The 15,595-nt window shown below is 42.6% G+C and overlaps 1 protein-coding gene across 2 annotated transcripts in view; it reads right to left on the bottom strand.

Moving 5' to 3' along the window:
- Window positions 1–15,595, bottom strand: part of CSMD1 (CUB and Sushi multiple domains 1) — a 2,858,343-nt gene that overhangs the window by 742,829 nt on the left and 2,099,919 nt on the right. For both annotated transcript variants that reach the window (XM_077290057.1, XM_077290056.1), the window contains exon 23: window positions 15,239–15,395. In XM_077290057.1, coding sequence (XP_077146172.1) covers window positions 15,239–15,395 — 157 coding nt within the window. The remainder of the gene's footprint in view (window positions 1–15,238; window positions 15,396–15,595) is intronic.

The raw sequence follows: 15,595 nt of genomic DNA, 5'->3' as shown, positions 1-15,595 counted from the left end.
TGGGGCCCGGTACTGCTAGCTGCACAGAGAAAAACACCAGCCAATGCGTCAGTGGGGGTCCAGCACCGCCAGCTGTTCCCCTGCTGTGTAGCCGGCAACGTGTCCTGCAAAAGCCACGCAGACACAAGAACTGAAATTGAAGGGAACCTGTCCCCCCTCCCCCAGGCGTTTGTACGTTTTACAGCCACCTCGTACAGCGGTAATGCTGCATGTGTGCAAGGTGGCTCATAAACGTATTCTCCTCGCACATGTGGAACTGAAAACACGTCTAAAATGTGTCCTCTGTGTGACCATTTAACCGTCCCGGTGGTGTGACTTTCCTTTGTAATGACACGCTGCAACCCCCTTGGTAGCGCTGCCCGTCTTCTGGCATCATTGTTTGGCTGCCTGCGCCTCTGCGGCCGCCCTGACCCACACAACGCCCCTCGGTGTCTTATTTATTGGGACTGCGAGGGTGTGATTGATGGGCATGAGCAGTGCATATCTTCGCCTGTTGTCACTCATCTCCTTCCGCCTTCTTCAGACTGTGCGGCTTCATGGCCGCGGCATGCGATAAGGGATCAGCTGACGCCGCACAGTCTGAAGCGGGTGTAAGGACCCGAGTGCGAGAGGCGAACATATGTGCTGCGCCAGGCCATGAATCCCAGACCCGCAGTGTTTTAACAATGTTAAGACACTGCGGGGCTGGGATTCATGGTCATCGCGAAACGCACCGGCCGACATTACATGATGTCAGAAGATGGGCAGCGCTAACAGCGCTAGGCCAGGGGATAACACGACAGCGCAGACTCCTGTACAGCAAATAACAACGCTCAGGAGGCTGCACCCAGCACCAAGGTGGGATTCTTGACATCTGTGCTGCGTCTCATTACGAAGGGAACTTGCGCCTCCAACACAGTTTGACTGTATAAAGGGCTAAATGTTATACGTGTTTCATTCGGCGTGTGCAAGGAGAAAAATTAAAAGAGCAACCTTTGACTTGTGCGGCACTACTGCTGCATAAGCTGTGGCTCTTCTAGTTTGTAACCCCTGAGGGGGGGTTAAAGGTTACCTTTGAAATCGGTTCAATTAGGCTTCAGCCTACACTCTGCTCCACCGGCAGAGCCCGGGCTCCAACAACGCTAGTTGCTGTCCGGAAGTGCTGGCTGCACAGAGCCAAACACCTCGCCAATGTGTCAGTGGGGTTCAGCACCGCCAGCTGTTCCCCTGCTGTGTAGCCGGCAACGTGTCCTGCGACAGCCACGCAGGCACAACAGACCCAAAGCTGCCACCAGTGCAGGCTTCGGCCTACACTCCCCTCCCCCTGCTCCTCCTTCTGCTGACCCTGGGCTCTAACACCGCCAGTTGGGGCTCTAGGAAGACAAGCTTGAATAGGTCCCCATCCTGGTTCCAGTACCGTTAGCTGGTTCCGGGCAGAGCCTTTGGCTTAGGTGCCTCCCTCTGGGTATCCGAGTTCCACCAACGTCAGGTGGTCCTTGGTAGTGCTTTCAGGCACGGGTACCTCCTGCTTAGTAACCGGGTTCCAGTAACGTCAGCTGGTCCTCGGTAGTTCCATTGGCTCTTGGACCTTCGGCTACCCATCCGGGTTCCAGTACCGTCAGCTGGTTCTCGGCAGTGTCTTTTGCTCTTGTACCTTCTGCTCCCCATCCTGGTTCCAGTACCGTCAGCTGGTTCCGGGCAGAGCCTTTGGCTTAGGTGCCTCCCTCTGGGTATCCGAGTTCCACCAACGTCAGGTGGTCCTTGGTAGTGCTTTCAGGCACAGGTACCTCCTGCTTAGTAACCGGGTTCCAGTAACGTCAGCTGGTCCACGGTAGTTCCATTGGCTCTTGGACCTTCGGGTAGCCATCCGAGTTCCAGATCCATCAGCTGTTTCTCGGCATTTTCTCAGCCTTCTTGTATCTTCTGCTACATTTCCAAGTTCAAGACCCTAAAGACGATGACCCGGAAGACCACCCCTAAGATGATGACGACACCAGAGACGACAACTACCGAGATGACGACGACCCTGGAGACGATGACCCTGAAGACGACCCCGATGACGACGACCCCGATGACGACGACCCCGGAGACGACGACCCTGGAGACGACGACGACATGGGAGACCGAGAAGCAGAAGAACAAGAGGCTGCAGAACAAAGAGCAGAAGAACATTAAGCATAACACTAAATATCAGAGCAAAAGATATTATCTAAATTATAAGCAGAAGAAGACTAAGCAGTGTATGGGGGTGAGTCCGTTCCTCCTCGTGGTGCCCCTGGATAAAGCCTGATGCTGCAGGCCAAACTGAACGCGGACAAATGTAACTCTTTTGTGACAGGCAGAACGGAAGGTGTAATCTTCAAACTTTTATAGATAACAACTACGGGAATGCCTGTCACAAATAAGAATATGATGAAGAAGTTGAATATGAAAAAGATAATAGTTAAATAAAAAGAATATGAACAATGTAAAAAAAAAAAAATTAGAGGTAGAAGAAGATGAATAAGGTGAAGATAGTTGATGTCAAAGAAGCTGATGATGAGGATAATGAAGAAGAAAGTGTGGGAGAAGTAAAAAAGAAGGTGAAGGACGTGGAAGTAGTGAAACATCAATATCTGACAAAATAAAAATAAAAAAATAGTCAAAATCTTTCTAACGCTGACCGTCATAAAAAACAAAACAAAAAAACCTGCTATTCTATTTGTTTGGGCTAAACCTCTGTGCCTTTAATGTCTCCGCCACCTCCCCCAATACATCCTACATTATTCTTAGTTGTTTTCCTTCATGTAGAATTAACCTACAAGGAAAGAAAGGGTTTATTTTAATTCCGATATTTTCGTCCCATTGACTTGCATTGGGATCGGGTATCGGTATCGGATTAGATCCGATACTTTGACGGTATCGGCCGATACTTTCCGATACCGATACTTTCCGATATCGGAAGGTATCGCTCAACACTATTTATTAACCTTTCAGGTGCTTCACTGCTTCACAAGAATTAAAGCAATGTGGAATGAAAAAAATGACATTTAACTTTTTTTCACAGGAATTTCATTTAAACCCATTTTTTTATTTTCACAAGGGTAACAGGAAAAAATGTAAGACAAAAATTGTTGTTCAGTTTCTTCTGAGCACACGGATAGCTCATATGTGGGAGAAAACTATTGTTTGGGTGCAAAGCAGGGCTTGGAAGGCAAAGAGCACCATTTGACTTTTTGATTGCAAAATTTGCTAGAATCATTAGCAGATGCCATGTTGCATTTGGAGAGCCCCTGATGGACCTAAAGAGTAATAAAAAACCCCACAAGTGACACCATTTTGAAAAATAGGCCCCTCTTGGAATTTATCTAGATGTGTGGTGAGCACCTTGAACCCCCACAGGCTTCACAAAACTTTATAACGTTGAGCTCTGGTATCAGGAGAAAATGCACCATGCAATTTATTGTGCAATTTCTCCTGAGTATGTCGATACCCAATATGTGGAGGAAAACTACTGTTTCGGTGCATGGCTTGGCTTGGAAGGAAGCAGCGCCATTTGACTTTTTGAATGCAAAGATTGCTGGAATCATTAGCAGCCGCCATGTTGTGTTTGGAGAGTCCCTGATGTGTCCAAAGAGTGGAAACACTCCACAAGGGACCCCATTTTGGAAACCTCAAGGAACTTATATGTGTGCACTTTGAACCCCCAGGTGCTTCATAGATGTTTATAACGTTGAACCGTGAAAATTAAAAAATTACATTTTTCCCACAAATATATTCTTTTAGCCCCATTTTTTATTTTCACAAGGGTAACAGGAGAATATTGACCCCAAAATTTGCTGCTGAATTTATTGTGATTATGTTAATACCTCATATGTGGGGGAAAATTACTGTTTTGGTGCACGACAGGGCTCAGAAAGGATGGAGTGATGTTTTGGAACTCAGTTTTGATGGAATATTCTATAGGTGTCTTGGAGAGCCCCTGATATGACTAAATGGCAAAAATACCCCTCAATTGACCCCATTTTGGAAACTAGACCCCTCAAATTTTTGTTGTACATTTTCCCTGAGTACACCGATGCACAATATGTGGTTGAAAACTACTTTTTAGGAACAGTGAAAAGCTAAGTTAGGAAGAAGCATCATATTGGAGTTCAGATTTTGCTGAACTGGTTTGAAGGTGGCATGTCATTTTGGTAGAGCCCCTGAGGTGCCAGAACAGCATAACCCGAATAAGTGACCCTATTTTATAAAGTACCCTTTCAATTAATTCTTCTAAGGATGCAGTGATCATGTTAACAACATAGGTGGGTCAAATAATTTTATAAAGTTGGGCAGTGAAGAGAAAATAATCACATTTTTACTACCAAAATTTTGTTGAAGCCCCAGATTTTACATTTTTACGCTGGGAAATGGGTAAAAATGTCTCCAAAATTTATCCCACAATTTCTGCTTAATGTAGAAACACCTTATAAGTGGCTGTAGATTACTGCTTAGCCACACGCTGAGACTTGGGGGATGGAGCACTACTTGTTTCCTGGAGTGCAGATCCCCCCACAAGTTACCACATTTTGGAAATTATAGCCCTTTGGGAATTTATCTACCAGTGTAGAGATGATTTTGACTCCATGGGTGTTTTCCAGAAAAAAGCAGTAGTGAATGTTGCTAAATGAATATTGCAAACTGCTATTGTAGTGCCCAGTAAATTGTAAACACCAGTATGTTGTAGTTCCCAGTATGTTGAAGTGCCCAGCCCATGCTTCTGGAAACATGCAACTGTAAATAGGTAGGCAGTCAGGAAATGCCAAACATGTGGACCCTAAATGTGGTCTAGGCACACTGTGGGGCTCAGAAAGGAGGTAGAATTTGGATTTGGGAGCACAGAATTTGCAGATTTTTTTTGGGGGGGCAAGCAGCCATAGCACTTTTCCAGAGCCTTTGTACTACCAGTAACACAGATGCCCCCTATATTTCAGTTTACAGATTACAGTCCTGAGTGGGGATTGAGTTGAAGATTTTATTGGGAACATTTTTCTTAATGTTTAGGATCACATTTACGTGACTCTTTACGCTGAGCACTTATATCAGGGTTTCCATCTAAATCTCCTAGTGACGTGATTCAGATAAAACCCCTAAGGGAGCCACTCACTATAATGAGGCAGGAGAGTTACTGTGGACTCCGTCTGGCCTCTGTTCCGCATTGTCCTTCTTTTCAGAAATGCACAATATTGTGGCAGACCAATCTTTTATGCATGCCTAAAAAGATGGACACCACCAGATCACAGGTCAGTCAGGGTCCACAGTGCCTCAATCTGCCTCATTATTGGGAATCTTCTGAAATCTTCTGATGGGGGTTCGGTCTCAATCAAGTATTTCAGAGATATACTGTATATGGAAACCTGCTGCTAATCATAGAGCGCAGGATAAGCTGAGCCCTGTTGTGATCTTTGGGAGGCAGAATGAACAAATCAACAGAAGGTGAAGAATTGGTTTTATTTCTTAAACATTGTTTGCGGTGTTTAAGTGATTAGATGACTTTATTTTTTGGGTTGGTGCGATTACAGTGTTACCAGATTTATACAGCTCTTTTATGTTTGGGTGTTGTCACACACTAAAACTTTTTAATGGGGTACCAAGTTTTTGCATCCTCATATTTAGATAGTTATCATTTTGCCATATTTTGGCTGACAGAGTCATGTGTGGGCGAGTTTTTTGGTACCATTTTTGGGCACATGACATTTTGTGATCGCTTTCTATTCCGATTTTTGCAAGGCAGAATGAACAAAAAACCCTTTTGGGGTGACCCCACGGCCATCTTTCAGCCTGGGGTCACCACATGATCGCAATTGTGTTGTGCCAATGGGAGCAGAGAGACAGCTCCCTCCCTCTGTGATAACCATCAATGTCTCTGTGACTATTGACAGCGGCATCAGAGGGGTTAAACGCTGACGATCGGTGCTAGCACAAATCATAGGCATTGCTTCAGGGTGTCAAGCTCTCATACAGAGCTGACACCAGCATTTGATCATGGTGACACTGAGTGTGAACCTGCGCGATTGTCATGCAGTATACATATGGCAGATAGCGGGATGACAGCTCCTTTGGCTCTGTATATATGGTGCATGTCATGAAGGGGTTAATGTGATGCATGTTTAATAATCCACACCATCAGCTTCCTTGTGGAAAAAAAATGTAGTGTGTGGATGACATTTGCACAAATAATGCATTTTTTTGTGTGTACAGATCTGCCTAAAAAAATTGCAGCTTTCTATCAACTGACGATGTATACTTTATTACATTTTATTTCAATATTAAGAAAAATGATATACATGTCATTGAACTAGTATTTAAAAACATGCTAATTTATTGGAGTCTCTCAGCCAGTATGTACAGTACCTATTTATTTTTCTGTTGAATCCACTTTGGACATATTTGCTTTGAACTCTGCATCACTGTCTATTATATGATTTATCAAAGGTGGAAATTTGCACTAGGATTTATAATATAGACAGTGGGTAGTGGTTAGCTTAGATATTTCCCACCAGAACTCGTGTTACTATGTCTCCTCTGGGCATGAGGTGCCTTATTTTATGTTATTGTCTATTATTATAATTATGAAATAAAGATATTTTTGTGTATTAAATATTTTGCTGTACACGTCTTTATCCTGAGAGCATATGTTTCTGGGGTCCATCTTGCTGTTAATTATAAGTACAGTTCAAAATATTTTTACTTTGCTACCTATTTTTCTCTTTCTCAGTTTAAATAATATATTACAGAATTGAAAAAGAAATCACAGGACTAGGAAAGCTAGAATAGAAGAAAATCTGTATTAGTAATGATATTTTCTAAAAGTAACAACATTGCATACATAAATAAATGAACCAATAAATAAGAAACGATATGACCGGTAACTTCAGTGTATAATCTAACAGTTCTGACAGTATTCTATTTATTGCTGGTGGATATTGACGCAGCATGATGGTCCAGGGGGAGCAAAAAAATCTCTGCTAAGGTGTTGCTGCACTTTCCCCTCATGCTGCTTTTCCAAACTTCCGCATGAATGAATTAGAATTCTCCTATACGTTTGTACTGCTCCGCACTGTGGTGGGCCCTGTGGATTCTTAAATGATTGTAGCAGTTCTGACAGATTCCAAGATACACTGTTATATTCAGGGTTTTTTTACTTCAACTTAGTTGTTTAAATCTTCCCTGTTATGAAAAACCTTTAGCAAAATTCTCCAATATAATTACTACAGAATTATTCAAATGTTTTCTATTTATTTTTTACTTTCAATATATATCAAACTGTTTTTATATATATAAAAACACATTTATTAAATTAAGCTGAAAAACCCAAGCTCAAAAGCATATTTTATGTCCATAACACAATGAAACTCAAGGGTCTTTATTGTGATCTCAATAAAACTAGGGTGATCTTGGTCGGGTTCAATCTGTAGTTGTATTGTGACTCTTATTGATTCAAAGGAATTGATAAAGCATATAATATCACAATGGTAATGTTTCTTGATGGAAAACAGTGTTGTAATACAGCATAATGATGAGATTGCCATTATTTTTTGGTGGATTCTTTCAGATGTGTAATATTAGCCCACATTAGGCCATTGCTGCTATATTATGGATTCAGGCAATACAAATATATTACATCTCAGAAAAAGACAGCATTTGCTTGAAGCTACATGAGATGCTGTTAAAATTAGTTCATAGGGTGGTAAATTACAGAACCTTAGGGTAAAAGTACCCAGTGTGTATGTAGTGTTGATTTTGCATGCAGATGTTTAAAATTTCATCTATATGGTAACTGCGTTTTTGTGCACAAATCTGCACTGTTAATTCATTGTGCAGAATTCATTGCAGACTACAGTGCATAAGGTAAAATGATTTAAAAAATCCACATGTAACACAAGCAGAAATTTCTGCAGAAACTCGGCGGAAACATGGCAGATACATTGTAGAGCATGCGCCCCCTAACTGTAGCTCGGGAGCCACATGATGCCTGTCATGCAACTGTCCGCACACTCTGTGCAATAGCATCAGGTTTAACAAACAACTATTAAAGGGGCTGCCCAGTGACTTTGTGACTGTAGACTTATGAATCCCCCACCCCTCCAGCATGCACTGTGTGCTGTGGAGATTTGCTAGTTTCTGAGACGGGACCGAAGGGTATGAAGGCGTTATACATACTCCTGGCCAGAGCTCGTTTACTGGGCAGGGACTCTCTCCATACACTTATACTAAGCAAGGATGCACCCCATCTAGTGACACGTCCATGCAGTGGGAATGGCCGACTAGAAGGTACGGCCTCGCTCCATACAAGTGTATGGAGCAAGGCCATGCCCACTGGATGGGCTCTAAGTGGGAGTATGTATAACTCATATGAACCCTTCAGTCCCAGCTGGGAAACCAACGAATCCTCGCAGTGCAGAGTACCTGCGCTGAGGGGTTTCATAAGTCTACGGTCACTCAAAGTGACTGAAGACTTATCGATATGGGCCAGACAACCTCTTTAAGAGCAGGTCTCCAGATAATAACTTTTGTGAGAAGCCCTGTACAGAAGAAAAGATCAGGATGCATGTGTACTGGTGGGGAGGGAAATGAATATAGTACACTGGAGATAGGATTATAATTCCACTTGGAGAGGTGTTTGAAGCTGGGTACAATAGTGTGATGAATACACATGATGCAAGAATACAGAAAGGAGATAAAGTGTGAACGCCTGGATGTAAGTGTTCTGCCAATAAATGAAAGGAGCACAAGGTTTTGGTGTGCTTTTAGAGGGTCCTGTTGAATGGGATTCATGACCATCTATCAAAGATGAATTTAGCTCTCAAAGTAGGAAAGGTTGGGAACTAGTGTAGAGATGCACATAAAATCCATTAGTGCATTTACAGAATCATATTTGCATAGTTGGATATTGAACAGTTTTCCTGTAGCTGCAGATCCAATGCTATCATCTAATGTAAGAGGAAAACTGCTTTAAAGGGTGATATTAGTGTTTTCAGAGAGATAGAGCAGTCAGTAAAACTAAGATAAGGAGAAGTCAACAGGAACCCACACAAATGATTGTACTCACTGTCCTTGCCTTAATTTAAAATTATGTTTTCTCTGAAAGCACTGTGTCAGAGTAAAGTTTAGAAGCCTACAATGCCGGAGGATGACTGATGCTGCCCATGGAGCAGGTTTCCTTTAATATAAAATTACTTTTTAATACCATTATACATTGCTTTGCTATGCACTTATTAATAATCTTACATGCTACTTACAATTTTGGTGCCATTATCTTACATGTTTCCAACCTTTTTGCAAATTTCCATACAGATGTGTTCTTATTTAAATTTCCACTTTGCTGGACAGATCCCTCGATTAGTTGTTTGTGATGAATAACTTTGAAAAACACATGATTTTGGGGATGACATTAGATGTGTCCGGTATATGTGTCTATACTGCTCGGGTTTGCCCATCTCAACATACAAGCAAAAATCTTGATAAGAATGCATTTAAGATCATACCCACATAATGTTCAGCATCCGTTCTGAACATCTAATGATCGGGCATGGACAAGAAGCACGAACTTCACCAGGAAGGCCGTGTTACTGTTCGGGTTTAGCTGCCCGAACACTAGGTGTTTATTGCGCTGGCATGTGCATGACAGCGCGGCAAACACCACTTCTGAACAGCGGTAAAATCATCCCTGCAAGTCAGAGAGCCGCGGTTCCCACGCCGTCAAAAGACAGCATGAGCCAGCAGCTGTGATAGGAAGTATAAAGTTTACCTCCGGTCACTAGTGTCAGCTGATGTGACTATTACTCCCATCAGTTGACGCCTTCTGCCGCTAATAACAGTAAGAGCAGGAGTGAAGTGGGTTCCCCTGTATATTTAATAACCAGCCTGGCAAAACTCATAGCTGTCAGCTTCAGCAAAACCGGTTATCAAGAATAGAGGCGTCCTAACGCCGTATGTTTTAATTATTTAAAGGGAACCTGTCAGCAGGATTGTGCACAGTAACCTAAAAACAGTGTCAGATCGGTGCAGTTATACTGATTAAAATGATACCTTGGTTGATGAAATCCATCTTGTGGCTGTTTTTTAATCTTTAATTTCAATTTTTAGTAAATGATATGCTTGTGCCCTGGGGCAAGCTTGGAGGGGGGTTCTTTATGTGGTGCTTTAATTAGGTATTCATAATGCAGACTGCTGACAGGTCACTGATTTCTTAGTGTCCTGCCCCCTAGTTTGCATAATAAATACCTGTACATACTGAAGAAAGGAAAAAATGCTTCTGCAGGCAGGTTCCAGCCGTGGCACCTGCGCTGCAGCATAATTGAATGTTTAGTGTCCAGTTAATAAGCATTCTTGATGTTATAGAGCAAGTGTAAAAAAAAAAGTCAATTTGAAAATGGCGCCCGTCGCGCCTGTGCACTAGCAGCTATCGGTGTATAAAGATCCAATAGCTACAATTATGCAGTCACCGGCAGCGACATCTTGCTGAAGAAGAAAAAAATGTCCTCCTCCAAGATGGCACCGCCTGTGCCTGTGCAGTAGCAGATCTCTGAGGCTGAATGAGCTACTGGTTCTCAGCCTGGACGGTCGCATCTTTGAAAACTGTTTATCCCCCAGACATACATGGATTACAGAACGACGGATAGGTGAGAGATATTCTTGATATTCTAGTTTTACTGAAGCTGACAGCTAAGGGCTGCAGCCCCCTGCTGTGAGTATTGCCCAGCTGGTTATCCAAAATACGGGGGGGGGGGACCCAAGAAATTTTTTTAAAAAAAATTATTTATTTACAATGCAGGAGCCAGCTGATGAATACTCCCATAACTGTTATTAGCGGCAGCTGATGGAAGAGGTAGTCTCATAAGCTTACAGCAGTGATAGGAGGTGAATTTTATACCTCCCATCACAGCTGCACGTTCCCGCTATCTTTTGACAGCGTGGGAACTGAACTCTGACTGCCTGGGATGATTTCACTGTCAATCAGAAGCGGTGTTGTGTGCATGACAGCGTGGAAAGCACTGGATGTTCAGGCCCCCCATTCAAGTGAATGGGGTTCGAGTTTGGATCCGGGTACTGTTCTAGTACCCAAATCCAAACTTTTTGTAGCTGTTCGGCTGAACCCGCCATACCCAAACATACAGGTATCCGTCCATCTCTACTTGTATGTTGTGATATTTTACTGAATTTGTATAATGAGAAATGTGAGTCCTTAGTGAAAGTAAAGCAAAGGAGTGACAATCTATAATAATAGTAAATTTGCTTTGTAAAGTGAAAAAATTACCGTATATACTCGAGTATAAGCCAAGATTTTCAGCCCAAATTTTTGGGCTGAAAGTGCCCCTCTCGGCTTATACTCGAGTCACGGTCGGCGGTGGGGTCGGCGGGTGAGGGGGAGAGGGCGCTGAGGCATACTCACCTAATCCCGGCACTCCTGGCGCTCCCCCTGCCTGTCACACTGTCTTCGGGTGCCGCAGCTCTTCCCCTGTTCAGCGGTCATGTGGGACTGCTCATTAGAGAAATGAATATGGACTCCACTGCCATAGGGGTGGAGCCGCAAATTCATTTCTCTAATCAGCGGTGCCAGTGACCGCTGACAGAGGAAGAGCTGCGGCACCCGAAGACAGTGTGACAAGCAGGGGGAGCGCCCGGAGCGCCGGGACTAGGTGAGTATTTTATATTCACCTGTCCACGTTCCACCCGCCGGGCGCCGCTCCGTCTTCCCGTCCTCTGGCTCTGACTGTTCAAGTCAGAGGGCGCGATGACGCATATAGTGTGCGCGCCGCCCTCTGCCTGATCAGTCAGTGCAGAGAGACGCCAGGACGGGACGCTGAGGAGCTGCAAGCAAGAGAGGTGAGTATGTGTTTTGTTTTTTTTATTGCAGCAGCAGCGTTATATATGGCACAGATTTATGTGGAGTATCTATGGGGCAACGGTGCAGAGCACTATATATGGCACAGATTTATATGGCACATCTATGGGGCAACAATGAACAGTGCAGAGCAAATATAACACAGCTTTATAAGGAGCATCTATGGGGCCATAATTAACAGTGCAGAGCATATATGGCACAGCTTAATAAGGAGCATCTATGGGGCCATAATGAACAGTGCAGAGCATATATGGCACTGCTTTATATGGAGCATCTATGGGGCCATAATGAACGGCGCAGAGCATTGTATATGGGGCATCTATGGGGCCCTAACGAATGGTGCAGAGCAATGGCACAGCTTTATAAGGAGCATCTATGGGGCCATAATGAACGGTGCAGAGCATTATATATGGCACAGATTTATATGGCACATCTATGGGGCAACAATGAACAGTGCAGAGCATATAGGGCACAGCTTTATAAGGAGCATCTATGGGGCAATAATGAACAGTGCAGAGCAAATATGACACAGCTTTATAAGGAGCATCTATGGGGCAATAATGAACAGTGCAGAGCATATAAGGCACTGCTTTATATGGAGCATCTATGGGGCCATAATGAACAGTGCAGAGCATATATGGCACTGCTTTATAAGGAGCATCTATGGGGCAATAATGAACAGTGCAGAGCATATATGGCACTGCTTTATATGGAGCATCTATGGGGCCATAATGAACAGTGCAGAGCATATATGGCACTGCTTTATATGGAGCATCTATGGGGAAATAATGAACGGTGCAGAGCACTGTATATGGAGCATCTATGGGGCCATAATGAATGGTGCAGAGCAATGGCACAGCTTTATAAGGAGCACCTATGGGGCCATAATGAACGGTGCAGAGCATTCTATATGGCACAGCTATATATGGAGCATCTATGGGGCAATAATCAATGGTATGGAGCATTATATATGGCACAGCTTTATATGGAACCTCCTTTTGGGCAATAATGAACAGTATGGAGCATCTATTTTTATTTTTGAAATTCACCGGTAGCTGCTGTATTTTCCACCCTAGGCTTATACTCGAGTCAATAAGTTTTCCCAGTTTTTTGTGGCAAAATTAGGGGGGTCGGCTTATACTCGGGTCGGCTTATACTCGAGTATATACGGTACTATCTTTCTCTCACATATGCAGCTTTACATAGAAATATGTATCCTGCTAGCATAACAGCAACAGATTGACAGAACATTTATTACTTTACAATTTCAACACATTTTTTCATGCTTTCACCCCTTTGTCTTACATAATATGTAGCAATTACAAATGTAAAGTTTTCATATGTACAGCATCTAGTTTTCTATGTTGATTTGCAATTTAATTTTTTTCTATCTACCGTCTCAAGATTACTTTTAAGGCAGCACTTTACAGTGCTGGGGTCCTGGGTTTAAATCCCATAAAGGACAACATTTGCAAGGAGTTTGTATGTTCTCCCCGTATTTGCACGGGTTTCCTCCAGGTGCTCTGGTTTCCTTCCAAACGCCAAAGACTGATAGGGAATTGATATAGTGAGCCCCAATGGGGACAGTGATGATGTCTGTAAAGCATTATGGAATATGAAGGTGCTATGTGAAGGAAATATAATAAATAGAATTCTTTGTTAAGTTATCTTCTTCACAGTTTTATTTGCACTTCAGGCAATGTGACTCTGCTTCAGTTTCATGCACAGTGACCTTTTACCCTCAGTGTGCAGAACATTTTTTGACAATTTTGAAGAAGACAAAGCTGCACAACTAACTACATTTTAAGATCTGAGGAGTCCAGTTAGTTGAACCCCCACTGATCAAAAAGTGACAGCCAGTCTCAGCAATAAGTTATCACTAGTTGGCCCGTGCAAAATTTCCGCACATTGGTTGTTGGGGGCATAGGCAATTTTAGGAAAATCAAGCTGGTCAAATGTTAAAGTATTTAATAACATGATGAACACAGAAAAGTATTTATATATGTAGATTGATAATACAATAAATTGGTTTGATAAGTAGAGGCTAAAACATGTCTAGAGGTTGTGGTGCCACCTGCAGGTTATTGTTTTTTTCTGCAGGTTTCTGAAAGTGAATGTTTAAACTGTATTTATTGATCAAATCATGAATGTGTGGTTTGTTTGTGTCTTTTCTTGCTGAAAGGGGCAAGTTTACCTTTCAAATGGTGTATTATTTGTGTGTGTGGGCGAATTAATCACCAAAAAAGCAGTGCATGTTTTCAAATGTGTTTGCATATGTGACTCACCATTTGTGTGTGTGGGCGAAGTAATGACTGAAAAAGCAGTGCATGTTTACAAATGTGCTTGCATATGTGACTCAACTGTAGTGAAGTGTGCAATCCTCCAATTTGCCTGAAATAGTCTGGGCAAGCACTTCGGCAAGCTGGAAAGACCCCACGGCAATTGCCACGTGCAGGTAATTTGACTTTTGAAATGGTTTATCATTTGTGTGTGTTGGTGGAGTATAAACGGAGCAAGTGTGCAATTAAATAGGCAGGGCACATTTACAAATGTGTTTGCATATGTGACTCACCTGCAGTGAAGTGTGCAATCCTCAATGTGCCTGAAATCGGCTGGGCAAGGACTTTGGCAAGCTGGAAAGCCCCCAAGGCAAATGTTAGGATTTGTTTGTGATGTCTGTAAGCAGCTTTGTGGTAGTGTGCTTTGGGGTAGTGTGGTGCCCCCTGCAGGTCACTTTTCCTTACTGCATCGTGGATGTGTGGTTTGTTTGGCTATTTTCTTGCTGAATGGGGCAAGTTTACCTTTCAAATGGTGTATCATTTTTGTAAGTGGGTGCAGTATGAACGGAGATACAAAGTAATCACCAAAAAAGAGTGTTTAGAAATATTATAAAAGGATTTTCTTAAGCATCATATGTAAGGTTTTGCTGTGTAATTTGGGAGCAACATGCTGTAGATGACAAAAGGCTGATTCCATAAATTTATCACATACTGGACTTTTTGGGATTTTTGATAAAATCCTTGTTTTCACTGCTATTGATGTAGCAGGGGTAAGAATGCTGGGATATGTATAACACCTCCCCACCACTAACTGGCGGCTTCATGTATACACTGTGCATTGCCACCAAGCTGCAAATCAGCAGTGGAGTGGTGTTAAACATAGTAGCTGGACTGGTTTGCATGAAACACCTTGTCGGGCAGTGATAGTCTTCTGCTGATAAAACACTGATTGTAATGAATCTACACAAGATAGCCCTGAAGTCAGACTCTGTGACCCCACCTTATGCTGCTTTCAGATTAAATAGAAAATACCTTGTGACAAATTCCCAGTAATGCTTGAACAACATTAATCACAGCATATCTTATGTATATATAGGGAAAAACTACTTACTGTTATAAACCAGATGAAAACCAAGGTCAGTGTCAGATCCATTAGTGTTAAATTCTATCCACAAATGGTTTGAAGTACTGTTAAGTGTTAATCTCAATAACTCATTATTCGTAAAAGCTCCTAAAAGTCGTGAAGAACCATCTTTCCCATCATGCACCTGTAATAAAAACACAAATGCAGTCATGTGAAGAAGTAAACATAAACCGGAGATAAATCTCTACCAAAGCCAACTCTGTAATTCATTTACAAAATCCTTACTGTGGGCAAAAGATTAACTTTGTTATAAATTACTTCATTTGGGCAGGTTAGATGGAAGATCAAGCACTTCACGTGCTGTCAAGACTTGTATAATCAATT

Source organism: Ranitomeya variabilis, chromosome 2 (genome assembly GCF_051348905.1).
Source record: "Ranitomeya variabilis isolate aRanVar5 chromosome 2, aRanVar5.hap1, whole genome shotgun sequence".
In the NCBI taxonomy this organism is placed as follows: Eukaryota; Metazoa; Chordata; class Amphibia; order Anura; family Dendrobatidae; genus Ranitomeya; species Ranitomeya variabilis.
This window is presented reverse-complemented; position numbering and strand designations above follow the sequence as displayed.